The sequence below is a fragment of the Athene cunicularia genome, assembly GCF_003259725.1.
Source record: "Athene cunicularia isolate RWA chromosome 1 unlocalized genomic scaffold, athCun1 chr1_part2, whole genome shotgun sequence".
NCBI lineage: Eukaryota > Metazoa > Chordata > Aves > Strigiformes > Strigidae > Athene > Athene cunicularia.
This window is the reverse complement of record NW_020799092.1, coordinates 9,163,692-9,190,180: the sequence shown is the minus strand read 5'-3', so window position 1 is coordinate 9,190,180 and position 26,489 is coordinate 9,163,692. Positions and strand designations below refer to the sequence as shown.

At 40.5% G+C, this 26,489-nt stretch overlaps 1 protein-coding gene across 1 annotated transcript in view; it reads left to right on the top strand.

Moving 5' to 3' along the window:
* The window catches only part of PIK3C2G (phosphatidylinositol-4-phosphate 3-kinase catalytic subunit type 2 gamma), a 216,591-nt gene that overhangs the window by 101,763 nt on the left and 88,339 nt on the right, over nucleotides 1–26,489 (top strand). The window contains 2 exon segments of the mRNA XM_026863441.1: nucleotides 24,544–24,670; nucleotides 26,040–26,144. Of these exon segments, the coding sequence (XP_026719242.1) occupies nucleotides 24,544–24,670; nucleotides 26,040–26,144 (232 nt within the window).

Genomic DNA, 26,489 nt, shown 5'->3' with positions numbered 1-26,489 from the left:
GAAAATGTTTTTTAGTGCATTGTTTTTCCAAACAATGCTTGTCTGATTTATTTTTTCTTTGGCTCCTTTTACATTTGAAAATGTTAAAGCTGACAAATCTAATTTTTCAGTTATGCTGGAAAACTCCCTACTAGCTTCGTCATGTCTGTCATAACCTCTCCAGTAATGTAACTGAATATGAAAGATGGGTGTTGTCTTTTGGATATCCTCTGTAGAAAGGAGTGAACAGATGACTTTGGTGGTCTGTTACTATGTCTGATGCCAGGATATGATGGACTATAATGACACACTTGTGGAGTTGAACAGAACTGAGGAAGTGGAGTGGGTGTTGCTGAGAATGGGATTCAGAGCAGGGCTCTGTGCAGATGTCACACTAGGCTTTCATCTGTGCTTTTCATCTTTTTTCCATTAACAGTGTTTTTTTGTTGTTTATCTTCCTTCAAAAATCTTTCCTGACTGATATCTCACATAATCTTTGCTTGTCCCAGAGGAACATTTGGGGATGTAAACCAGAATAGTAAATCAGGAAAGGTTTTGACAAAGCATTTGTCTAGTTCTGTCACTTCAAATGGATAAATTTCAGTCTTGAATTTGATGGGTGTGGAGGGGTTGTTTTGGTTTTTATACTGTGGAAGACTGCTGGAAAATAATGACTGACAGTAATCCATGAAGCTATGTATTTACACTGAAATTGGCTTTAGGTATTCATTGAGTAGGCCAATATATGATGAGTGACCAACTTTAATAATCTGAAATGTCCAAATCATAAATAATAACAGTAGCTGCAATTTAAAGATGGTGCAAATTTCCCAAATCAGATTTTGGGATGATTTTAGAGAGTGCAATCCTCAGTCGGAAAGCAAGCAGAATGGAGAATCTCCTGTGATTCTCAGCTGAGCAGCTGGTGTGGTGTTTCACTGGTGAAATGTTGCATTCTGCAGCCAAGAGCAACCCTGAAGCTGAGAGGGGTCCTCCAGCTGCCTGCTCCTCTGCTCCAAAGATATAGTGCTACCTCATTCTGACTGCTGAGATGAAATACTAGGAGAGGGTGCCTCACTTTAAATTTTTTAGATATAATATATAAAAAGTTTATTTTTTCACATTTCATGCTTGCACTTTCACTTTTTACCTCTTGTGAATGTATGGAAACTATTTCATTATGATCTCCTTTGTATAAAGCTTTTTTCTATAAATGGCAATTACTGTACACAAAATGAATTTGCAGATGTTTCAAAATTGCATCAGATTATGTAAAGCATTTTATAAGTCTTGGTCTGTTATCAGTCTTTTTCTGTTTACAGCTTAGCAAGCTTCTGTGTTTTAGCTATAGCTGTTTGAACAAGTTTTTGGAAAAATTTCCCTTCAGCTACCCTAGAGAGTTGGTTTCAATCCATTTTTCTTTGAACATGTATCACAAAGTTCTTACTACATGGCTTGGATAAATGCAGTTCAGACTCAGTTTCTTAGTTTAATATGTTGGGAGTCCTCATTTATAGTTATCATGCAATTGAACACAGCCTTTTCTTACTGGTTTGAGTTTATCAGTGACATCTTTAAGGAAAAGTATGAATAAACAGAGAGGCTTTAAGTGGATACAGGACATTCTGTGTAATGAATTATTGGTGGTCTTAATGTGCTGTCAGTTGTATGTTTCTGTGGTTAATATTTCTAGGTTTAATCATCATTCTCCACCAGAATGACAGCTGGGCCTTGGACCTTTGTCTAAATGACTGAAACAGAAAAAGGAGAATCATGAATTAGACTTTGTTGAATGTGTTCCATTAGTAAATGATTTAACAGAAAATTACTTTGTGACTAATAGGAATTTTTCTGAGAAAATAAGTCCTAGTGTAAAACTGAATATAATTATTAACTTAAAAAAAACCCAAACAAACAAAACAAAAACAAAAAAAAACAACCCAACTAACTAAATAACTGTGAAATAAATAGAATAAAAAGCAATAATTCTAGGGAGGAGAGGGGGAGGATTGATAAAATGTCCTGCCAGGTAAACAGCGCAGAATTGTTTTAATTCAGTATTCTTAGATATTTGCAGATGATGAGTTTTTCAGGATTAAATTCATAAAACCCTTGCTGTTTGAAAATATTTCCTTAAGCATTAATTGCTTTCTGAATGCTCACCCATATTAAATGGTACATTAGCCTGTAATCATAATATTGTCATTTGGATGGGGACCAAATTAAAAATAAGCTGAGAGAGGAAAAGAATTGTCAGATGAGTTGTCTTTGCATGGCTCTTTTGCTTGAGCAACACTACTAACATATTGTAATAACCTCCTTTTAAGCAAGAGAATTATGCATTGGAACATGCCTCACATTGTCTCATTCAGTGTTCTCCTGGGAAAGAGCCCACTTGGTTGAAACTGATGTATGTTGGACCTTGAATTAAATAACAGAAAGTGACCAGTGAATTTAACAAACCTAAATTGACTTTTATCTCTGAAAGGGCATTATTCCTATATAAAGTTATTCAGATATATGTTATCACAATATGATATCAAGAGTGGGTAGCTGAAAGATTAAAGTAGTTAGGAATTTCTTACTGAATTTTTTTGTAAAATTTTTATCAAAATCAAAGCTCTTCACAGAAACATTGATCTTAGATATCTACAAACATTCAGATGTTACATAAAGTGCCAGATGAAGTGGAAAAAAAAAGTCAATACTTATGCTAGTCACTGGAGGTGTGACAGTCTTGAGGCTGAGGTAACCCAGTGAGTGTCACATTGAGCTGTTTTGAATTATTTATTATACCTCCCTCCCTCATATAGTGTTGAAAATTATCACATTCAATCTAAAGCAAGTCACCAGCAGTTTTTCAACCCAACTCAGAGGAGATACAACGTATATTTTAAGACAATCCCTAATACAAATGTTGTTATATCAGGTACATCTTCTCTTGTTGTTCATCTGAATTGCTCAATCCTAAACCATTAAAATTTTGTTTTACTACTTATCTTGAAAACAAACCATCTTTTAAACAGAATGAATGTGTTATGGAATACTATTGGTATCTCACCTGTGCTGTTAAGTGGAGGGTGGGCCTTAAGACCAGATAAATTGCTGGCAGCATGTATACAGGAAATTATTTTGTTATAAATTTGATCAAAGCTTCAGTGCTGGAGAAGCTACTGTTTTTCATTTGTTTTTCTTTCTTTCAAGGAGCTAACACAAATAATCTCTACTGAAAATTTTCAAAGGTGAATATGAATTTGTTTCTATTCATACTGTGTGTCTACTCAGATCAGGGTTTTAGTAGACAGTAACAAAATAACATGGTGGATATTGGTCTCATGAGAAAATACATTAGAGGACTGAATTTCCAAGGTGTGGTTGAGCCATACTGTCCTGATATAATGTTGGGGGAGGTTTTGGTATGATCCCAAGGGCGAGATTAAGACACAAACAAGGTCAAAAGCCATACACCCAAAACATTTAATTATTTAATTTTAATTATTAAAAGTGAAGAGTGGTAGCAATAGTACAGCATAGAAGGAAAAGACAGAAATCAAGCAAGGATGTGGGATAGAGTCACAAGAATAGTCACCACCATGGATCCAGTGGTGTCCTGTTGGTCCTCAGTCTTCAGTTCTTCAGTGGTGGGTGCACACAGAGCAAATTTTTCTGTCGCCTTTTAAGTTCATTTTATCAGCTGATTAACATACTAGACAAGAAGGGACAGGTATTCCACAAACTCATTTCCATAAGAGATGAAGAAAAAGGTGGAGCATGGGTTATACTGCATCTGGCTGAGCTGGAACTGGTTTTCCCCTACAGCAACCCTCAAGATGCTGTGTTTTATGTTGGGAGCTGGCAGGGTGTTGGTAGCACCCTGGTGTTGTGGCTACTGCTGAGCAGTGCTTGCACAACACCAAGGCTCTTTCCTAAATCTTTTCCCCCAGTAGGATGGGGTGGGCAAGATCTTGGGAGGGGACAGATGACCCAAACTGACCAAAGGGATATTCCAGACCATGTGACATCTGCTCAGTATAAAGCTGGGAGAAAGGAGGAAGGGGGTGGGGTCACCCTTGGTCCTCTGAGGCAACCACTACGCGTATTGGAGCCCTGCTCCTGAGAAGGCCCGACATCTCCTGTCCATGGGAAGTAGAGAATAAATCTGATTTATATTTTTTGCTTCCACATGCAGACCTTTGCTTCACTTTGCTTATATTAAAACTGTTTTTGTTTTACCCACAAGGGTTGGTCTGTCTTATTTTCTTTCCCCTCTTTGCCCTGTTGAGAAAACAAGGGGAAAGGGGGGGAAGTGATAGAACGACTTGGTGGATACCTGACATTTAGCCAAAGTCAAACCACCACATGGGTTCTGCACATGCATTGAGGGGGAAATGGGGTACACCACCCCCTGTCCAATTGAGTTGGAGATCATACTCACCCTGTCCACCTTTGGTTTTTCCTCTCTTCCCTCAGGTTTTTGCTGACTTCATGCTTCTTGAGGAATCATTGGCTTCTGGGGCAGAAATGTTCACCACTTATCAGTTCTCCTCACCTCTTCAGTGGTGAAGGTGCGAAGTCATTAGCAAGGCATGCATGGTGTCTGGCTTACACAATCGAGCCAGTGATTAGCAGTACTTATGCTTGAGGAAAAACATTTTGTTTCACTTGGTCCACATTTACCCCCTTTGCAGTTTATCTAAGGAGTTTGTCAATACAACACGATCGCTTGCCCTTGTTCTTCTGGGGGACTATAACTTCCCAGACATCTGCTGGAAATATAACATGGCAGAACGACACCAGTCCCGGAGATTCCTAGAACGTGTGGGAGACAACTTCATGATGCAACTGGTGAGAGAACCAACCAGAGAAGGTGCCCTGCTGGATCTCCTCTTTGTGAACAGAGAAGGGCGGGTGGACGACATGGAGGTTGAAGGCCGACTAGGGCACAGTGATCATGAAATAATAGAGTGCTCTATTCTAAGAGAGGTCAGGAGAAGGCTAAGAAGGACTGACATCCTGAACTTCAGGAGGTCTGACTTTGTCTTGTTTAGGCAACTGCTTGAAAGGATCCCTTGGGAGACTCTCCTGAAGGGTACAGGGGCCCAGGAAGGCTGGGCACTCTCTAAGAAGGAAGTGTTAATGGCTCAGGAGCAGGCAGTCCCCAGGTGCTGTAAGAGAAGCAAACACCAGAGAAGACCACCCTGGCTGAACAGGGAGCTGTGGCTGCAACTCAGGGAGAAAAGGAGAGTTTACAGCCTTTGGAAGAAGGGGCTAGCCACTCACAGTGATTACAAAGACACTGAGAGGCTATGCAGGGTGGAAATCAGAAGGGCTAAAGCCCAACTGGAAATTAATTTGGCCTCTGCAATCAAGGATAACAAGAAAAGTTTCTATAAGTATGTCAGTAGCAAAAGAAAGTCCAGGGAGAGTCTCCATCCCCTGCTAGATGCAGGAGGAAATTTGGTTAACAAGTGATGAGGAAAATGCTGAGGTGCTTAACGCCTTCTTTGCCTCAGTCTTTAATAACAAGACGAGTTGTACTGAGGGAATCCAGCCTCCTCAGCCAGAAGACAGAGACTGGGAGAACGACCCCCCCACAATCCAGGAGGAGACAGTCAGTGACCTGCTGCATCACACAGACACACACAAGTCTATGGGACGGGATGGGATACACCCGAGGGTGCTGAAGGAGCTGGCTGGGGTACTCGCCAAGCCGCTTTCCATCATTTACCAGCAGTCCTGACTGACTGGGGAGGTCCTGACAGATTGGAAATTGGCCAATGTGACGCCCATCTGTAAGAAGGGTCAGAAGGATGATCTGGGAAATTACAGGCCTGTCAGCTTGACTTTGGTGCCCAGGAAGCTGATGGAGCAGCTCATCCTAAACACCATCATGCAACACATGTGGGACAACCAGATGCTCAGGCCCAGTCAGCATGGGTTTATGAAAGTCAGGTCCTGCCTGACAAACCTGATCTCCTTCTGCGACAGGGCGACCTGCTTATTGGATGAGGGAAAGGCTGTGGATGTTGTCTACCTTGACTTTAGTAAGGCCTTTGACACCGTTTCCCACAGCATTCTCCTGCAAAAATGGCTGCTCGTGGCTTGGACAATCACACACTTTGCTGAGTAAAAAACTGACTGGACAACCTGGCCCAGAGAGTTGTGGTAAACAGAGTTAAATCCACTTGGCGGCCGGTCACATGTGGTGTCCCCCAGGGCTCGGTTTTGGGGCCACTCCTGTTTAACATCTTTATTGATGATCTAGACGAGGGGATCGAGTGCACCCTCAGTCAGTTTGCAGATGACCCCAAATTGGGTGGGAGTGTTGATCTGCTCGAGGGCAGGGAGGCTCTGCAGAGAGACCTGGACAGGCTGGAGCCATGGGCTGAGGCCAACTGGAGGAGTTTCCATAAGGCCAAATGCCGGGGGCTGCACTTGGGCCACAACAACCCCCAGCAGCGCTACAGGCTTGGGGAGGAGTGGCTGGAGAGCTGCCAGTCAGAGAGGGACCTGGGGGTGTTGATTGACAGCCGGCTGAACAGGAGCCAGCAGTGTGCCCAGGTGGCCAAGAAGGCCAATGGCATCCTGGCTTGTGTCGGCAATAGCGTGGCCAGCAGGGACAGGGAAGGGATCTTACCCCTGTACTCGGCACTGGTGAGGCTGCACCTTGATTCAGTTTTGGGCCCCTCACTACAAAAGACAAATAGAATTACTCGAAAATGTCCAGAGAAGGTTTACAAAGCTGGTGCAGGGTCTGGAGCACAGGTCGTACGGGGAGCGGCTGAGGGAACTGGGGGTGTTTAGTCTGGAGAAGAGGAGGCTGAGGGGAGACCTCATCGCCCTCTACAGCTACCTGAAAGGAAGCTGCAGAGAGCTGCGGATGAGTCTCTTTAGCCTAGTAGAAAGCAACAGGACAAGAGGGAATGGCCTCAAGTTGCTCCAGGGAAAGTTTAGGCTAGATATTAAGAAGTATTTCTTTCCAGAAGGGGTTGTTAGGCATTGGAATGGGCTGCCCAGGGAGGTGGTGGAGTCCCCATCCCTGGAGGTGTTCAAGAGAAGGGTCGATTTGGAGCTTAAGTGTATGCTGTAGGTGGGAACTGGGCTAGGCGAATGGTTGGACTAGATGATCTCCAGGGTCCTTTCCAACCTAGATGATTCTGTGATTCTGTGAACTGCAAATGAGTGAGGGGGTTCATCCTTTGATATACTTCTGCTTCCTTGGGTGAGATTCTACTACATTTGACTACTGGACGAGGGAAGAGCTGTGGATATTATCTACCTGGATTTTTGAAAAGCATTCGACACAGTTCCCCATAGGATTCTCATAGAAAAATTGACTGCTCATGGCCTGGATGAGCAAATAATCTGCTAGGTCAAGCACTGGATGGATGGATGGTCCCAGAGTGGTGGGCAATGGAGCTAAATCCAGCTGGCGGACAGTCACAAGTGGTGTTCCTCAGGGCTTGGTGTTGGGACCATTTCTGTTTGACATCCTTATTGATAATCTTGATAAGGACATAGAGTGTATCATCAGTAAATTCTCAGATGACACCAAGTTAAGTGGGAGTGTCGATCTGCATGAGGATAGGGAGGCTCTACAGAGAGACTTGGATAGATTCGGTCAGCGGGCCAATGTTAACGGGATGAGCTTCAACAAGGCCAAGTGCCAGGTCCTGCACTTGGGCCACAACAACCCCCTGCATGGCTACAGGCTTGGGGAGGTGTGGCTGGAGAGCTGTCTGGAAGGAAAGGATCTGGGGATTCTAACTGACAAGCAGCTGAACATGAGCCAGCAGTGTGCCCAGGTGGCCAAGAAAGCCAACGGCATCCTGGCTTGTATTAGAAATAGTGTGACCAGCAGAAGTAGGGAGGTGATAGTCCCCCTGTGCTCTGACTGGTGAGGCCACACCTGGAGTATTGTGTCCAGTTTTGGGCACCTCAATACGAGAGAGATATCGAGGTGCTGGAGCGAGCGCAGAGGAGGGCAACGAAGCTGGTGAAGGGCCTGGAGAACAAATCCTATGAGGAGAGATTGAAGGAGCTGGGACTGTTCAGTTTGAGGAAGAGAAGGCTGAGGGAAGACCTCATCACGCTCTACAACTACTTGAAAGGACATTGTAGAGAGGTTGGTGCTGGTTTCTTCTCACAGGTGGTTAACAATAGAACAGGAGGGAATGGCTTTAAACTGCAACAGGGGAGGTTCAGACTGGACATTAGGAAAAAAATTTTCACAGAAAGAGTGGTCAGACAGTGGAATAGGCTGCCCAGGGAGGTGGTGGGATCACCATCTCTGGATGTGTTTAAGGGTTGTTTAGATGAGATATTGGAGGATATGGTATAGGGGAGAACTTGTAGAGTAGGGCTGATGGTTGGACTCGATGATCCCTGGGGTCTTTTCCAACCTGAGTGATTCTGTGATTCTGTGATTCCTTAAAATAATTACAAAGGCCACAGCTGGTCCTTGATGAATGGTCGAGGCATTACTGACACCACCCCGCGACTCAAAGCACAAACACAAGCAATCTTTGAGACAATCATTTGACATTTCAGTCTCTCACACATGCAAACAAAGCACAGAGGACCATTTGCTGCCCTAGAATGGTGAAGATTCTGTTGTGTGGATAAACAGTCATGGAAGTAAACCCAACATCTTTTGTTAGTTTTACTAACATTATTAATAATGAGAAGAACCGCAGAGGTGGTCAATTTTAAGATGCTGTAGAAGATATCTTTTAGAGATTACCTGGCTCGAACTAACAAAAGGATTTCTCTACTGCTGACTGTTCTATCTTCTCTTATACGGATCTAGATAAGCCATTGTGAACGAGCAAGTAAATGAACCATCTTGTTAGTAAAATGAAGAATAGTAACTCCTCCTCATTAAAAGGAGAGAGAGTACTAAGATAGGTATTATAATAATATGACATACTAACAAAAATGAAATAGTCACTTGAATAAAGAAGCAATATCAAATACACAAGTGGATGATCTTTTCTAAGCAGCACCATCCCTCTATCACAAACTGAGATTTCCTTTCTCATCTAATAAATAGTTTGGAAAGTTCATATCCTTAGACATGAAGGGAGGCTCTTAAGTATTCCAGTGTAAACAACAAAACAGCCCTCAACATATTTCTTAGTAAAATCCCATTTTATGCTTCTTACTCTTCATTTTTTCTAGCTTGTGTAGCAGGGCTTATATCCAAGTGGATTTAAAAAAATAAAATCTTTTTCCCTTATATAAGTGCTTGATTTTCATGTTCAGCTTCCCCCAGCGATCGTTCACAGTCTGTCATCCAGTGAAATTAAAATAACTGTTCCCCCAGGGCCTCCTTCTGGTCCATTCCCAGACCAGTGCTTTCTCACATGTATGCAGTGGTGTTCTTATATTTACAGATATACGTACACTGTTACACATGCTTTCCTGCATGCAGTCTTTGTATGGGGTCTCATGTTTGGAAACTCAAAGCTTTTTTACGATTCGCTTGGAAACGGGTAGAGGATGTGATGTGCAAAGCAGCATACTTCTAGCAGTTGAAAGGGTTGAAACTGGGAATTCCATCCACCTGGCTCTGCAAACTTTTCTCTTTCTCCTGCTTCAAGATCCCAATTCTTCTCCCAGGCTCAGAAGTTTGAGCAATCTTCACTGGTTTGGGAAAGAAATTGCCACAACATTCCCAGTATCTGCACAGAAGTGTGGAACTGTGCTTGAAGTGATACAAAAGAGGCTTTAGGCAGGCTAAGAGGTGAACAGTAGTCATCGAGGGAACTGAGGATAGCAAAATAAAATAATCTTTATAAGAGGAAGGATGCAGAAAAGCAAGAGGAAAGCACACATAAGTTCTGCAGTAAGTAATATAGTTCTACTGTGTTCTCTGAGAAATAAGAGAGTTATTTGAGAGTTCTCTGAGAAAAAAAGAGTTATGTGAAGTTTAGATTCAGGTGAAGACCTCCTGAGAGAACTGGGAAATCTAGAACCAGCTCCACAAAAAAACATTTTTCCCGCTTATAACCTGTGCTGTTACTCTCCCCTCTATAGTGTAATTTTGTTTTGATTGTCTATATTGCTACATGTTCCTCTGGAGACCTTGTGCCTAGATGTGCAACAACTCTGTGCTTCTATCTCAGTCTAAGTTACTGATTGTAGAAAACAGCCATCAACTCCCCTTTCAGAGGAGCCACTGGAGACTTGTACTTGATCATTTCACACAAATCCTGACTCTGATTGGACCCTGACTGAACTGTCCTCCTTTGCCTGACATAGCTTTTCTGAGAACCTGGAATACTGTAGGCCATGTAGTGGTAAGTAAATAGATGTTCGTTCATTCAGAGAAAGAAGCACTTACATTTTTTGCACTGCCAACATGCAAGAGAATGTTGTCTGGGCAGAGGCAAAGGCAAAACCCTGATCTCTGCTATTCTGTACCCAAGGGTAGTTCTGGATCATGTGGTTTAGACCATGTAAAGAATAATGCGAAGTCTTTGTTCATACCCTAAAATGGATCTGTATCACAGAAATTTTGAAGTATTTGCTGCTTCTGTGATAGTTGGGCCCCAGCTGGAAGTGCTTGCCAGAAATTGCCTTTCAGTTGCTGTGCACTTGATGGGACTGAAGGCAGACTAGAGTGACATTCACAACTTAGAAATGCAGTTCGTTGCCAGCTTATTCATGTTACCAGTTCTAAAAAGTTATGATGGTCAAGGGAATTTTAAGTCTTCCTAGGGTGAATCATCATATCCTTGAAAGCCTGCCAGTCATTGAGTCATATCTTTTGAAACCACTTCATGTTCTGGGGACTTATCATCACATGGTCAAAGTGCATCTCTGTTCTTTCCCTCATCTCAGGAACTCTCCCAACCTGCTGCTGAGGCCAAGCCCTCTCAACAACCTGATCCAATACCAGAGCTAGCTCTGCTCTGAATAGGGAACTGACCACAGGACCTCCTGACATCCCCCCTGTTACATGTTTCTGTAAGTTACGAATGAACTCTGTAACTGTCTTGGCTTGTTCACTGATTCAGTTTCCATAGTCCTTCAGTTCTTGAGCCATCAGGGTGGTCCTTAGATAACATCTTGCAGAAAGGGTGCTCTCATCTTAGGAATATGTGTTTCCTAAATAATCAGTTTGGTAATAGGAGTATCATCTGTTGGATGGAGACTTATCAGACTTATCAGTCTAACTTTCCGTAGTGTTCCACACGGGTCATGTTACAGATGAAAGCTACTATCATGGTGAAATCATCCCAGACAGACAAGAACTGTTAAATTATATGTTCAGCCCCAAGGAATTCCACTTGCCATCAGCAATGACAATGTTGGGCCATTGCAAACACTCCATTGCACAAACGTTAATACTATTTTTTACCTGGAAGTGTAATGAAGTATGCTTCCTCCTACATCTTGTCAGTTCCTTGATACATAAGTATTGACATGAGGGATTTTATCTTTTATGCTAGAATAAGAGCAAATGGCATAGCAGTAGGAATGGCACTGCCTTCTGAAGAAACCAAACCTGAAGGCAAGCTGAACAAGCTCAAAATTATTTAGTAAAAAAAAGAAAAAAAAGAAAAAAAACAGAGGGGCTAAGTTCAACACTGCTTCAATAAAGAGTTGTTTCTTATACTTTTATTCATTTGTTTCAGTCAGAAGTTTTACCAATATATAACGGAAAATATGAGGACAAATTGCTAAAATGAAAACCTGTAAGAGTAATTACCCGATTGTTCCATTCTGCCTACATCACCAGTCACATGCTGTGTTTAAAAGTTCTGCAACTTGTCAGAAAACATACAATTTGATGATGATATTTGAAAAATAGCTGTATAAAACACCGTAAGTGACAGTAAATGCTTTTTGGAATAAGAAACCAGTAGTTTTCAATTAGTGTTAAATGAGAAATTATGTTATGTCAGCTGATATTAAATGGGTATAAATGTCTGGATCAGTACAAAATTATCTGATGTCTGGAAAAAAAATTATTTTAATGAATTGATATTAATCAGGCTCATTAGCTTTAGTGTGACAGCTGCCATCTTGGCTAATACAGAACAGATTGAACAGGGATTTTCAGAGCTAAATCCATGAGCATGGATTAATTTAAAGAACAGTCGCTCATTATGAGTGCTGTAACACATTATACATTTCTAACTGAGGGGAGATCTTGTTTGTACATCAGCAGGGAAAGTTGGGTTCTGTCTGGGAAGTAGGGCATTGCTATCTGTAATAATTACCCTGTGAACACTGAGCATGGAGGAGGTCAGACAGTAAACAGGATTTCAGCGCTTTTTGGAGTTTGGCATAATGATGGCTGATAAACTTTGCTTACCTGGCTCAGCTAATTTCTGCTTTGACCTGTAGTATATCCTTTGTTGAGTCTGGTATTAGAAGTCAGTATTTATTCTAGTTAACCTTCTCTACAATGTCATCAGGAGAAGCATTTTTATTAATTAAACTTTTGTAATAGACACTGCTTAGCCAGCTTCTGAGTGACTTGCATAACCCACAGATCTCATGTATGTGTTTTTGTTGATATGGCAGTTTGTTGAAATGAATTTAAGCAGCCAGCACGGCAAATATTCTTGCAATTGTCAGTGGTTTGTTCTGTATGTCACTCAGAAGTACATTGCTTGGTCATGGTATGAAAATGGAAAGTCACTTAAATATGGCCCATTTTAATATATTTTTTTCCATCAATTTAAAGCTGACACATGCAGTCTTCAGCTGTGTTGCCCTGCTTTATCATCAGGACTTTTTTAAACAGCAATTTAAAGGAGGTTTAAACAATAATTTGCCTGGCTCTGCAAGGCTCACCCATGGCTGATACCCCATGAATATTGCCACTGCTTTGCTGGTAGAAATAATATGACACTTACACATATTAATTTTTGGCACATACAGATTTTTTCTCACTCATCAGAGTACACATCGAAGGGGAAATGTGGTTGATTCAGAGGTATTCATGGAATAAAAAGTGAGCATGTGTACGATGGGAGAAGGAAGGAAAGTTACGATTTCTGCCTCTCGGTCTGCTATCCAGCTGCACCCTCACATGGACTGAGCATAAGGGCAGCACTTGAGTGCAAGAAAAGTACCTGCAGCAGAGCCATTGAATTTCAAAGTCCCAGTATCATTTTGTGTCAGATGGCTGATCTATATTTATTCTGCCAATGCAATAACTGCCCCTGAAGAGCATGCTTCACTCTTTACCTTACTCGAGACATCTGCTTACTGCAATAATACTTCCAGAAATGTGATTGTGAATCTTGGAACTAGAGCTGAACTTTTAATCACAATAACTAATTCTTAATTCCGCTTTTCTCATGAGCAAAAAAATGCCCAGGGCTGCTATTTTCTCCCATATGATTGAAAAATGCTGGCTATACAAGTACCACATGGGAAGGAGGTGGCAATGTTATTAAACAGACCTATTTCCATGGCATTTACCTCTGTGGTATAAGAGCAGCCTTCAAACAACTGCATCAACCTATGAGAAGGTAAATAAACCTTTCGTCTTTTGAAAATGAAAACAAAAGCATAGAAAAAAAAAGAGTATTTTTTCAAAGGTCACCCAGCAAGTAAAATCAGGAATTCAAGATGGTTTTTCATTATATCTGCCTTAAATTCTTCTGGCATTAAAATCTAGGAATTTTAACCCCAAGACTATACAGATTGATCTGAAGAGAGTCATGGGAGATTTCCTTGATAAAAGGTTTAAGAAGTAATAATACCTTCTTGGTTAGGGGTTCATTAAAAGGGAATTTAGCTTATTCAAAAGTTTATTCAGATCTGGTCCCACAGTTGAACGTGTCTCAGCAGAGCTAAGATGGACTTGTAAACTGTCCTGGTTCAGCTAGGATAGAGTTAAGTTTCCCCAGCAGTGGGGAGGGAGCTCTAGCTGGGTTATTCTATACCATGCTGATGTCAGGTCTGGGTGCCCAAGCGTGGGAAGAGCAGCAACAGCTTGGGTTCTCCATAGCTCCCCTTCACTGCTCTATCCTTGTGGTATATCTTTGTATATTTCTTGTCCTATTTATTGTTATTACTGTTTATTGTTATTGCCATCCCTATTGTTGTTGTTCGGTTTATTATTTGTTACACTTTCCTTATCTCAACCCCGGGGTTTGTATCTCACTCCCAGCCTTGTCCAGTCCGAGGGTGGGGGAGAGACAACCACAACGTAGTCTCAGGTCCCAGCAGGGCCTAAACCACCACATAAACCTAGATGAAACTTCATGTCTACTACCCAGCAATGAAAGAGCAACAAGCTGTCTGAAACGAGAGATTAATTTCAGCAAGTCTCAGCAAACTAAGCCAACCTAATTTCACATAGGTCTATGCCTCACTTTCCTACTGTGCCTGCCCTCCAGCTCTTCTGTTTTCCATGGTAACTAGGCCAGCTGTTGACTAGGAAGATACCCTTGGGCCTACTAAAAAAGAAAAGTTTTGTTTTACTAATATCTTACAGCAAGCTTTCCCTGGTACGTGAGCTTAACTTCAAATTCCCACTTCTGCGTTTACGCAGCCAATATTTGGTGGCAATAAAGCAGTGAAATGGTAGGAACATCAGAACCAGACCAGTATTTAAAAAAGATAAATCTAAGTATATTTCCTTCTCCGCTCTGCTTTCTTCTCTTACACTTGCAAAAGATACTTGTGCTATATATAAGGGGGAGTGAAAAATTAATGGAGACCAAGAAAAAAGGAAGAAAAATAAAAGCAGATATGAATAAAGAAAACAGGCCTAGAAAGAGAAGCTATGAAGATAACAAAAACACTCTTCACAATGTAATACTTGTTCGACTGTCCTGCCACTGACAGAAATGAGCTGACCTGTGCTTTAATTAAATGAAAACATGGTAAGTATCCTCTTGTTTGAAGAAGAATGCAGAGTAGCCTCATGCTTAAGGAGAGCTGCAGTCTGAAAAGATTTCTCTTGTAGAAGAATTAGAATCATGAAAAGATAAAAAAATGATATTGGGACTCTGGAGACTCCCCTATTGAAAAGTCTGATTCTCTCTCTTCTGTCCTGAAAACAAATGAGTTTTGCTAGCTATTTTTCGTGTGTAAAGGACTGTATGTCTTTATAATGCCACTTTATTTGAGCTGTAGAGGTTCTCTCAGAGTTACTATTTCGACAGTCACACACACATATGCACAGAGGTAACAAGTTACTGTGATCTGACTGATTCATGCATCCTTTGTGGTTGTGCAGCATTGAGATGCTACATGGCAAATTGCCACAAAAAGAAAACTTGACATCTTTCAGAAAGCATACTATGTCAGAGATGAGAGGACTACTGAAAACAGTCTTTTGCAGTTCTTATAATTACACTCAGGTACCGTCATTGCTGAAACACCTAAAGCTGAAGGCTCATTATACCTTCCTATTCCTGTGTAGGCAGTGATCTGAAAAAGTTCCCTTTGCTAGATATTGGGAAAAGAAGATAAGCAGGGTCACTAGCTAGAGCAGAGATGTCCAGATGAAAGTAAAGATCCAGAAGAGACTGTGACACATCAGGAGGCAATGTGGGATCAGGATCCCAGTTCTTCTTGTACCTGTATTACCTGTGCTTAAAACACAATGGATCTACAGACAGGTTCTTCCAGAGTTTTAGAAGTGATGATTCCTTAAAAGAAAAGTTAACTCCACATGTATTTGGAATGTATCAAACCTCATTCATCCTTCCTCTACTGCTGACATCTGAGCACCTTGTCTGTAAAGATCTGACTCTACTTGAAAGGCAACAGCTTTGACTGTAGACATTTTTAAACAAAACAAGTTATTGTAACTGAGTGCAGAGCAAATAGGGAAATTAACAGCCTGTCCCAAGATCTACGGCTCTGAAGAATAAATTCTTCTGAATTACATAGTTGCAAAACAATGGCATTCTCTCACCCTATTCCTTCCCTTCCCATGTGTGCATGGGAACTCCACTCTGTGGAGTGAGTCAAGAAGGGTAATCTGAAAACTCTAGATTTATAAAGTACATATCTGGCTCAGAATGTATGAATAAAATCTGGAACTGCTCCTAAAATGAGTAGCCAAAGGCCATAATGACCTTGTATAGAGACAATTTTAGTTTTCACCCTGAAGCTACTTCTGTATTAGTATGTTAAGAAAGTAAAAAAACCCAACCCATGCACACACACACCCCCCCTCAAAAAAAAAAATAAAAAAAATAAAAAAAAATATATATACATCACTGGTCTGTCCAGTGCATGCAGAACCATACAGAATTAGTTCTGTCATACATTTTGTTTCATAGTGATATGAGGGATTTTTTGTTCCATCTGTGAAGCTAATGGGAAGCTACAGAAATTATCCAAAGCCATTTGGGTGGACATGAACTACCCAAGCAATAGGCAGATGAAGAAAAACATCTTCAGATTCCTCTCAGTGTATTGCTGTCATAACTGTGGCCTAAATTCAGATACTGTACAAAGCTTAGCAGCTCCACTGGCTCTAGTGGACTTGAACCTGAATTAATTTTGATGTTTCATTATATGGTTCGAAAGTAGAGTAGTTTAGTCACCTCCTGTATCCAATTAATTGCTGGCATATTTGGACATCATCCCATTAAAGCCATTGCGTCTGCTTATTTTAGTGGTGATTATCCCATCTAATCCCATTCATTGCAAGCTTCCAACGTAACAATTTCTGTTATGCCTGGAATGAATGGTGCATTTCAGTTCCTGTGCCACAAGTTTATCCTAAGCTATTACAGAGATAGATGGTTGATAGCTTTTCAGGCTTGCTGATTCTGATGTAAGTAAGATACTGCATGAAATTCTGAAAACAATATTCTGTGGAGAAAATCTGCAGTTTTGAAACAAGTGCAGACAGGGATGTACCTAGTCACATGAATCAAGCACTGACAAAGATGGAACCAGACTTTTCAAAATTAATGCCAGCCCTGAATACTATATTTTGCATTGATTGCAAAATAATACTGCTCCTTTAATAATTTTCATGCAGATATTAAATGCAACATATTTGTTAAGCAGCTTTTTAAAAAATTTTATGTGGAATACAGTTTTTGGAGAACAAAGTTAATAATTCTCTTTACTTGAGACAGTGATAGTTTTTCTATTAGCAGTTTAGAACTGTTAGACCTGTAGTTGCAAGCCTGAGCTTAAGTTGCTCTTGGTATTAATGACACTTCAGGGTGAAAGCATTTCATTTCTGTAGCTTTGGACTGATGCTTTATTAGGGTGGGATCTTTGGCAGCCTCTGAACCCTCACTCACAGATTCTGAAGTTACCCAATGTCAGGACTGTTGTATACAGATGTGGTTGGAAACAACCACTAGTTTTGTTACACTGGTGTTCTGCTACAGATCTTTTTTGTGTTTATGATAATGTGCTAGTAAATTTGGTTCTCTGCTGCTTGCAGACCCCACCCAATGAAGAAGACCGGAGTAGAAGGAGACCTATGTTGCTAACAATTCATTTTATTATCTGGAGCAGAAAGTCAGACACTGTTAGCACTTCTTTTCACTAGATGATTCTTGTAGCACTTACACTGATGTTAACATGTTCACTCAACAAATTGGAGAAGACATCTTCTGAGGATTATTGTTTCTTACCTTAGACCGGGTAGCATCTACTATCTGGTAGTGACAGTGGTACCTGTGCGCCATTATACTCTCCTATTAATTCCTGATACAGTTCATTTTCAAGGTAAATGCTCTTTCTTCTCCAGACAAAACTAATTTTGTCTGGGGGTTATTTTCTTAATATAGAAGTGTGTGCAACCATCTATAATATGTATCAAATTAAACATTTTTCTTCTAAGCAACCTTCACAGGGTTTGGCAAGTTACTTGCATAGCATAGCATAGCCTTTGTTTTCACGGAGCTGCTCATTTTCTGTGAGTCAGCAGGACATGCATTCCACAGTTAAAACATTCAGCAGGAGTGGGTTGACTGAATCTACTGGATCAAGTGATTTGGATGCAAATTGTGTTGCCTTGTTCAAACAGATCTTTGAGGAAGATTAGCAAATAATGGCAACTTTGACCCCAATAGAAGTGTTTCTCAAGACTAACCAGCATATTTTATAATAAGTCTGAAACAATTTAATGTTGTCTTAGGGAGACCAACATGTTAGACATCTGTTCTAAGTTGTGCTATAAGAAAAGAATCAGAAGAACAAAAGTAAATGTATCACATGGCCTCTTAAAACAAAATTTCACTTTAAGCAGAGGTATTTTCTGTTCAAGGGTAATGCTTTGAAAAATGAGTCTTTAAAAGCAGCTCTGTTCTATGAGAAGCAGCTGCCTGCAGGTTTTTTATGAGAGGTGTGAAGAGCCTAAAGTGGACAGGTGCTGCAAGCTACTGAACCAGCTGCTTCTCATCCTGGAGACTTACTTGCTTAGAAAAGTTCAGAGAAAATATTGTACCATGTTTCACTCAGTCTACTCAAGAAATGTAAACTTTCATTCTCTTCTTGTTCTAGAATAGAAAGAAGAGAAGAAAGATCAGGAGCTGAGGCCAGCCCTCTTGTGCCTCTCCCTTTCTGCTGACTTTGTCCTTGGTCAAAGAAAGGGAGAGTGAAAGGGAGTTCAGTCTTGGTTCTGCCAGTCAAGTAGATGGCCTCTCACTGTGTTCCTGCAAAACTGTGGAAAATGCTCAGTGCTACAGTCACTTGGGAGAACTGCTATGTCCCTTCCATTTTTGTTGTACGTTAACTTTTCTGCTTAATTGACTTTGCTCCCCATTCTCCCCTGTTGTTGAAATATTGTGTTGTTTTCAACTGCTTCTCAGTTGTTTGTTTTTACATCTGTGGCTTTCTTCATTGCCATGCCCCAGTAGGTCTACACAGAAAGGTGCTGTTGTTTTCTGTGTTTTCTTTTCTAACTTGTAGTACATAAATCACACCCTTCTAGAATCTGGGGTTAGTTTAAAAAGGGAGGTATTATCCTGTATCTATTTTTTAAAGGAAGTTGTCAGTGATAACCAGCATGTATCTCTTGAATAACAAAGGACCACAAGAAGAGAGACACTTTAATGCTTTCCAACAAGGTTAATGAAATTAAATTAATTCCATTTAATAAATTTTTAATAAGTTTTTTAATTACATTTTAAACATTTTTTTAAGATTAAATTCAATAAATGAAGGCTTATCTCACTGGAGCTGTGAAGGAAGCTGGGAACAGAGATTACATTGAAACAAGTGCAACTGTTCCTTTCTGTTCGCTCAAGCAATAGCTGCCATCCTACAGACACGTTCCTGGGACCTTCAGCAAGTTCAGTCATCCATCCTAGGTACTGGCAAAGAGATCAGAAAAGCCACAGTCATATTTGCCAGCTTGGCACTCAGCTGTCTTGGAGTTTGGCTGGGTCTAAAAAGACCATGCCTGAGCAGACCAGCTAGCAAGTAAAAATATAAGTTCTGCAGACTTGGCTGTACTCTGCAGAGGAGTAAGGAGAATTGCCAGCATAAGGGATGGAGGACAACAGCTACTCATTAGAATCTGCAATTCGTTGGAATTCACAGTGTTTGTGCAGTACTTGCTATGTTGATATCACTGTCAAAGGGATTATTCCCATTATCACTGTCAGGGAAGTAAAAAACTTATCCAATGTAATCTTGGTGAGATAAAGGAAAAACTAAGAAAGGTTTTACTTGCAGCTGAGTAATTAACAGCAGCAGTTGCCCACTCATCATCCTGTGTTCCATCACAGGCTAGATGGAGGTATTAATCTTCAGCTGCACATTTTTGTGTCTCTCACATCCTTGTGTCTGAAGGTAACTTGCAGTGGGATTTAAGAAGCTGCAAAGCCCAAATGCAACCCCACTGGCAAACCACCCCTGTTACTTATTCTCCTGTTAAAGAATGGGAACAGTAAAATGTTTTCTTCAAGGAGTCAAAAATAAAATCAGTGAGGTATGTGCTATAACTCCATGACACAATAAAGCACAAAGGACAGCTTAGGAGTGTTGCAGGATGTCTAATGAAAATCAAGACAGATAGCAACCTCAGACATGGAAGCTGTGCAGTAGTGGAGAAGTGTGATTGCATGCTTATCTTTGATACAAAGGGCTGTGGAGAATCGTTTTAAAACAATTATTGCTATAATGTGCAGCAGTCTCATACTAATGTTCTCTTCTGTAACTTGTCCTCTTTCCAGCTTTGTGAAACAGAAAACAGTAATTAAATATATCTTCACAGTAAAAAGTTTATTGACTTCCTTGGTCAAATTTACCAAAGGTTGACCGACGACAGTATGTACCTCAGTATGTACCATAAGACACCTTATTTTCGTGGTGCATCTCTGAAGCCAAAACAACTTAAGCAAAGAGAATGCAGTGTGTGTGCTGGTGTGCCCAGCTTTTGTGTAATAAATTCCAGACATGAAAATGGACTAACTAGAGTTACTGCTCTGGTTTTGACACCACATGTAAATAACCCAGTCAAACTGTACCTTGCTCTTCCATAGCAGGCAGGGGTTAAACCTGCAATATGATACTGGAGATCCTGGGTTTATTTTGCTACAATGTGGATTAACGGGCTACCTGGCAGCTAATCTGTCTTGTCAGGCACTACTCTCTAATTCACCCTGCTCCCTTTTCTGAGGGAAAGAAGGAACAGATGTTTAAGCAGCAGAGTTGTCTGAGCAGCCTCACTCTTTCGTTTGTCTGCCAAATCCAACTCAGACAGCAGACTGTGTCTGCTGCAAGGCCTTTAGAGCACCAGCTTCCCTCTATCTCCCCACACTACAGAAGGAGAATGAGGCCGACTCACCTCTGTTGGTACCAAGATCCATTCAATCTCATTGCTTTCCTTACTTTTTCCCCTCTTCTTTTTTTTTTTTTTTTTTTTTTTAATTTTTCCTTTGCTCCATATCTGCTGGTTTTAGCCCTGTTTCTCCTCCTTGGACACAGCAGCTAACTCAGCCTGATTTATCCCACCTTCCCTTCTGCCCTGTGGCAAAAGTCTCTCCAGCACACTTGCATTTGTGTCCCTTGAAAAACATACACACACTTCTGCAGGTGCAAGTGTCAGAAAATGGGATTGGAGCCACATTGCAGGCATGTATGGGTCTATGCAGAAAGGAAGAGAAGAAGCTGCTTGCAGAAGTCAGGGGTGTCTTTCAGGGCACCCCAGAATCTGACTCGGATCCTCTGACTGCTGCTAAGCAGAGGCAGTCTACATTGCTTTGTTGTAAATTTCAGGTCAGCATCCTTCTATTTCCAGCCCTGTTGTACTATTTCACAAAAGTGACCTTGGGACAGTGAATTCCCCTGGCTTTGCTGAGGGCATTTGTCCCAAAAAAGAGAACCCTGAAGAGTGAGGAAGTCTCCCTGTTGTTAGGAGCAAGATGCTCTGTCTAGGCCTGGCATAAAGCCAGGCTTTTATATTGAGTTCTGTCTGTGAAAATTGTCAGGAAAAAAAACCCCATCGCATACTTCCTTACTGGCAGCCTTGAGTTTTAAATCATTCCAATTTTGTCTTCCTCTGTCACAGCTACGCATCCTGTTCTAACTTGAAAATTTCATTAGCGTCTTGAACATTTCTCCATTCTGCAGCCTCAGAAGTTGCAGACTTTCCTATTTCCTCTGAGTTGTCGCAATGGCAGGGTGAAGATGTGCACGCCAGGAAACTGGGAAGACAGAATTACAATGACATATTTGTTCAGTTGTTGAATAAACATTTGAGCAAAGCCTAGAATGAGTCATCACATTAAAAGCTGTTCTTTGTATCCTCCTTGAGACTGCTTTTATAAAATTAATATAAAAGTCAGATCCAGTTAATCCAAATAATTGTGCAAATTAAAATCTACAGGCTTTTAAAAGCATACCTACCCCAGTGGGACAGCAGAAGGTTGCATTGCCTGTACCTCAGTCGCTAGATGCATTTTGAGTGCAGAGCCCTGAGTCCCTCATGGGGAAGCACATGCACTGTCAAAAGCTGACATGTGGGTTCAGCCTGTGGAGAGTGTGCTGGGCTGCAGCTGGCATGAAAATGGATTTTGCCAGTGAGATGATGACTTTATCAGCTTTCCTCACAGACTGGGCTCAAGAAGTACATGTGAAAGGATTCAGACTCTATAGATCCTCTGTCCTCATACACACCTTATGCATAAGGTATCTTAATCTGGCCCATAATCCTTTCTCAGGTTGAAAAGAAATCTTTATACCATATGTGTATAAAAACTTATTTTCTGTGAACACTCAGACAGAAGAATAATCAAAAAATGGATCTTCTAAGTTGATCTGCCTTATGCAGGGAGTAGCTCTGTTTAAAACAGGAAAACATTTTGGTTTTGATATTTTGCTTCCTGTATGTGAAATCCTAAGCCTTTCATTTTAGAGAAATAAAATCTGTTTTAATTTTCTATATAACTGAGAGGATTAAAGGGACATCTCAAACATGAAAAGGTAGCCTTCCTGGAGTCCCTAAATATGTATCATTAAAAATGGAGTAAGTGAATGAATATGATTTAGATGCTCAGCAGCCAATTCCAATGCAAGTCTAAGTGCAGACAGAAGATTCTGCACCCACATAACCTGGCCAATTAAAAATAGATGCCATTGTGATATCATCTTTTTTCAGCTGGACTTGAACTTGTCTTTGCAGGGCAGAAGTGAACAAATTCATTCTGCCTGTGCTCCAAAAGAAATACAAGCTTTTTAGATGGACTGAGACTGAGCTGGGCTCTGCTTGGTAGACTGAAATTCCTGCCCATATGACAGTTTGGACTGTGCTAGTCATGCTTTAGTTTAAAAAATAATCACCAAGCTTGTTCCTGACCTGCTGTTGAAGTGAAGAGTATGTTTTTGTTTTAAATGGCCTTGTTTGCCTACAACTAAGCTAAAAAGCCATAGCACGGTGTGATTTAGTACCCTAAGCATAGTCTATTTTAGGCAGTGTAGGGCATCTGAGACATCTGCATGGGTGTAGCTCACATGAGATATTGCCTATAGCAGACCCATGCCTCTCCAAGGCAGCACCTGGAGGCCAAATAGGATTTCTTAGGATATCTACAATGGCACAAGGTAACTAAGTAAATGAATCCCATCCTGTGGAATCTTGGACTCTACTCTGCTTGAAATCTGGAAGAATTAGTTTATGCAGCACTGTATATGCATGTACTCTCAGCATTCTTCAGTTTGTGGAGGGTTCAGGATAAAAATAAAGCTACCTCTATGTGCTGGGGTTTGCCTTCCACCAGGCATTGCAATAACAGTTTGTATTTCTTTCTGATTCAAAAAGTAATTATTTGTTTTTACTAGTCTACAGAAAGAAATGTTATTTCAATCTCATCCAGAGAGTGCTGATGATAAACTTCTCATATCTCTTCCCTTTCATGTCTAGGCATTTCTGATAGAAGCACCACACATTTCTTGAAGATTTTGAGTACTTATAAACCCTGAGATCTTCAGAGGTTTTGTGTAACTGGAAAGGCTTTTTAGAAACCAGTAGGTGATGTTATTCTTCATTGAATTATATAGGAAAAGAGGACCCAGAAGAATCATTGCCTTATAAAAGATTACAAGAATCCCTCATCACCAAAAGATACATGAGCTGTGGTAGCAATATTGTAATGCCTTATATAAGATTTGAAGGAATTGAAATGTCTATAGGAATTAGGATTTTTTAACCTTTACATATCAGGGCTTGATACATATCTTGTTCTTGCTTTTTGTTATGTGACATATTCATATGTGATGTGCCTTGAAAGTCAACAGCTTTTTGATTTCTGTCCTGTGAAAATCAACATTAGTTGTTATGTTTGAGTAACCTCATCAGGTAAGGGAACTGCTTTAAGATTCAGACATTTATAAGGAATTTAAGGTTTGAGATGTTCTTAAGGATAAAGTTGTGGGGAGGAAAGTTCAGACAAAAGCAAAGAGCAGTTCATCAGTCATTCAGGCAAAGGGAAATCCCAGTCAATGGGCAGGATGTTAGTAGAAATATAAAGCTGGTGATTCTATCTACACTTATAAAAATAAATCAAATATGTACAAAACCTGTGGCCCACATAAGGAAAAAATTTCTCAGTGATCAGATCAATTAACTAAAAAAAACCTAAACTCCATAGTTTTCCAGGCCTAAACAAATTGGAATCAGAGAAGAGTGCATGGTGAACATAAAAAAATAAAGTATGATTTGGTTTTATTTCTGACTTTTGTATTGGTAATAACTCCAGTTCCAAAGCTTTTACAAACTTCAGTAGAACTAAGAGCTGAGTTTTTGCTCTAGAACAACACTTACCATTAAATAAAGGAATAAAGTGGGCTCATTTCACTCTTTTTAGCAGTATGGTCAATTTTAGAAATGTCTCCTCAACTTAAAATGAAATAAGAAGCAATCCAGGCACTGCACTATGTATGACAATAAAAAATGGCAGGTTCCTATTGATTCAACACACTCAGAATCTCATTAGTTATCAAATGGGACTTGAGTACTGCCAACAAATATTTTTTTTTTCATTCTCTGCTGCCCAAACTCACCAAATACAGATTAGTCTGGAGTCCATTTATTGTTCCTGCTAGAGGTGATATAAAATAAAAATCAGTTTTAGATACACAGATGTTTTTTCCCCCTCCTTCCTTCAGGCTGTTGAGGAATGCACAGAATGAAGTTAATTTCAAAATCTGGTGTCAGAAACTACTGGCTGCTCTCCAATTCTGTGCTGGAAAAACCCTGAACAATGAGTTTTCTAAGGAGGAGAAAGCTGCAAGTGTACCGAAAAAGAAAGGTTTGTTAAAAAATATCTCCACTTCTGTCTAAGTTTCTTCAGGTAATTTTATTTTTTTCTAAGGTGACACTTCTTTCCTATAATGCTGTTTACATAAATAAACCCAAGATTTGACTAAAATTTGTAAAATTTTGTGCTGTTCTGAAAACAAGTAAAACATGTATATCCACATGGGACAACTCTCATCACTATTATACTTGAGGTCAGTGGATCTTATAAGTAATTTAAAATCCTTCATCAGTGGTTTCTCAACCAGACTTGAGATTGTCAGAAATAATGGACACATAGCTGATAAACATTTTACTGAAAGGAATGCTCACATTCAGCACCTAATCCCAAAATATTTGACTCTTGTAGAGCTGCAGTGTTTTTTGAAAACCTTGCTAATAGTTGTCCTTGTCAGGCTGAACATCCTCATTTCTTAGCAAAGCCAATCAGAGTGGACTGTACTTAGTATCTCAAATAGAGCATTCAGCAATTAATACTGCATGCATTTCATCAGAGATGCATTCCTGGCAGTAGAAGGCTTCCAGGCTTCTCCTCCAATGGGTGCAGCTTTTACATTGCATAGGTGCATTTCCACTGCAAAACTGTTAATTTTCCAAAACAGCTGTTGTTACTTAACTGATGTGTAAAACTGCTTCTTGCTGAGATCTCAGCAAGACAGACCAGAAAGCCAAATAAAAATATACCTCCCACTTCTGGTTATCATGAAAGTTATCATTAATTCTTTTTGCCTTGTTAAGGATTCAAAGATTTGCAAACGATTTTTCCAAAACTCTCAGTGTTGCTACCGAGAACAGCAAAGCAAACATGGAAGAAAAAATTATTTTGCAAAGAGAAAAATCCATGCAATGAAAAGAAATAGCAGTGATATATTATACATTACTGATGCATAATTCAGATTTTAGGGATTAACCTCAAGGCTGCAGTTACTGTGATACTGAGAAACTCAGCCTTGCAGTTAACACACCTACAGTTAGGAAAGGGAAATCACAGTGTTGAGGCAACAAGCAATGGATTGTGAAGTTGTTCAGCAAGGCAAAAAAGACATGAGACAGAGTAGAGCAGGTAGAAGGCTAATCAGACCCTAATGAAGGGTATTGAATCTGAACCTACATGACAGCATGAACTGGTAGTGCATCTAAGCAGAAAAAGCATGAATCTGGAGTAAAATCACAGTTCTTAATTTTAATAACTGCACCTCAGTGTGACCTCATTAGATGTTATAATGTCACATTGATGCTACTAGCTACAGAAATTGTACTGCTTGTTTAAAATATAGAAAGACAGTCAATGTCTTAAAAGCTGTTGTTTTTCTTTCATGTTGCCGTAATGATTCACATGTTGCAGGAGGTGTTAAAGATGGAGCTCAATAGGCTTCAGTTCTTCCCGGAGGCAAAGGTTTGTCAGCTTCCTCTGAATCCTGCACTTGTTGTCCAAGTCATAGAGGCAGACAAGTCTAGCTCATGCAGTGGATTGTGTTTTTAATTAATTTTGTAGTATATTTTAATTATTATTTGTTTTTTTTAGTATAAATGGGAATAGAGATGGGCTGAGGCCAACTGGAGGAGTTTCAATAAGGCCAAATGCCGGGGGCTGCCCTTGGGCCACAACAACCCACAGCAGCGCTACAGGCTTGGGGAGGAGTGGCTGGAGAGCTGCCAGTCAGAGAGGGACCTGGGGGGGTGATTGACAGCTGGCTGAACAGGAGCCAGCAGTGTGCCCAGGGGGCCAAGAAGGCCAATGGCATCCTGGCTTGTGTCAGCAATAGCGTGGCCAGCAGGGACAGGGAAGGGATCT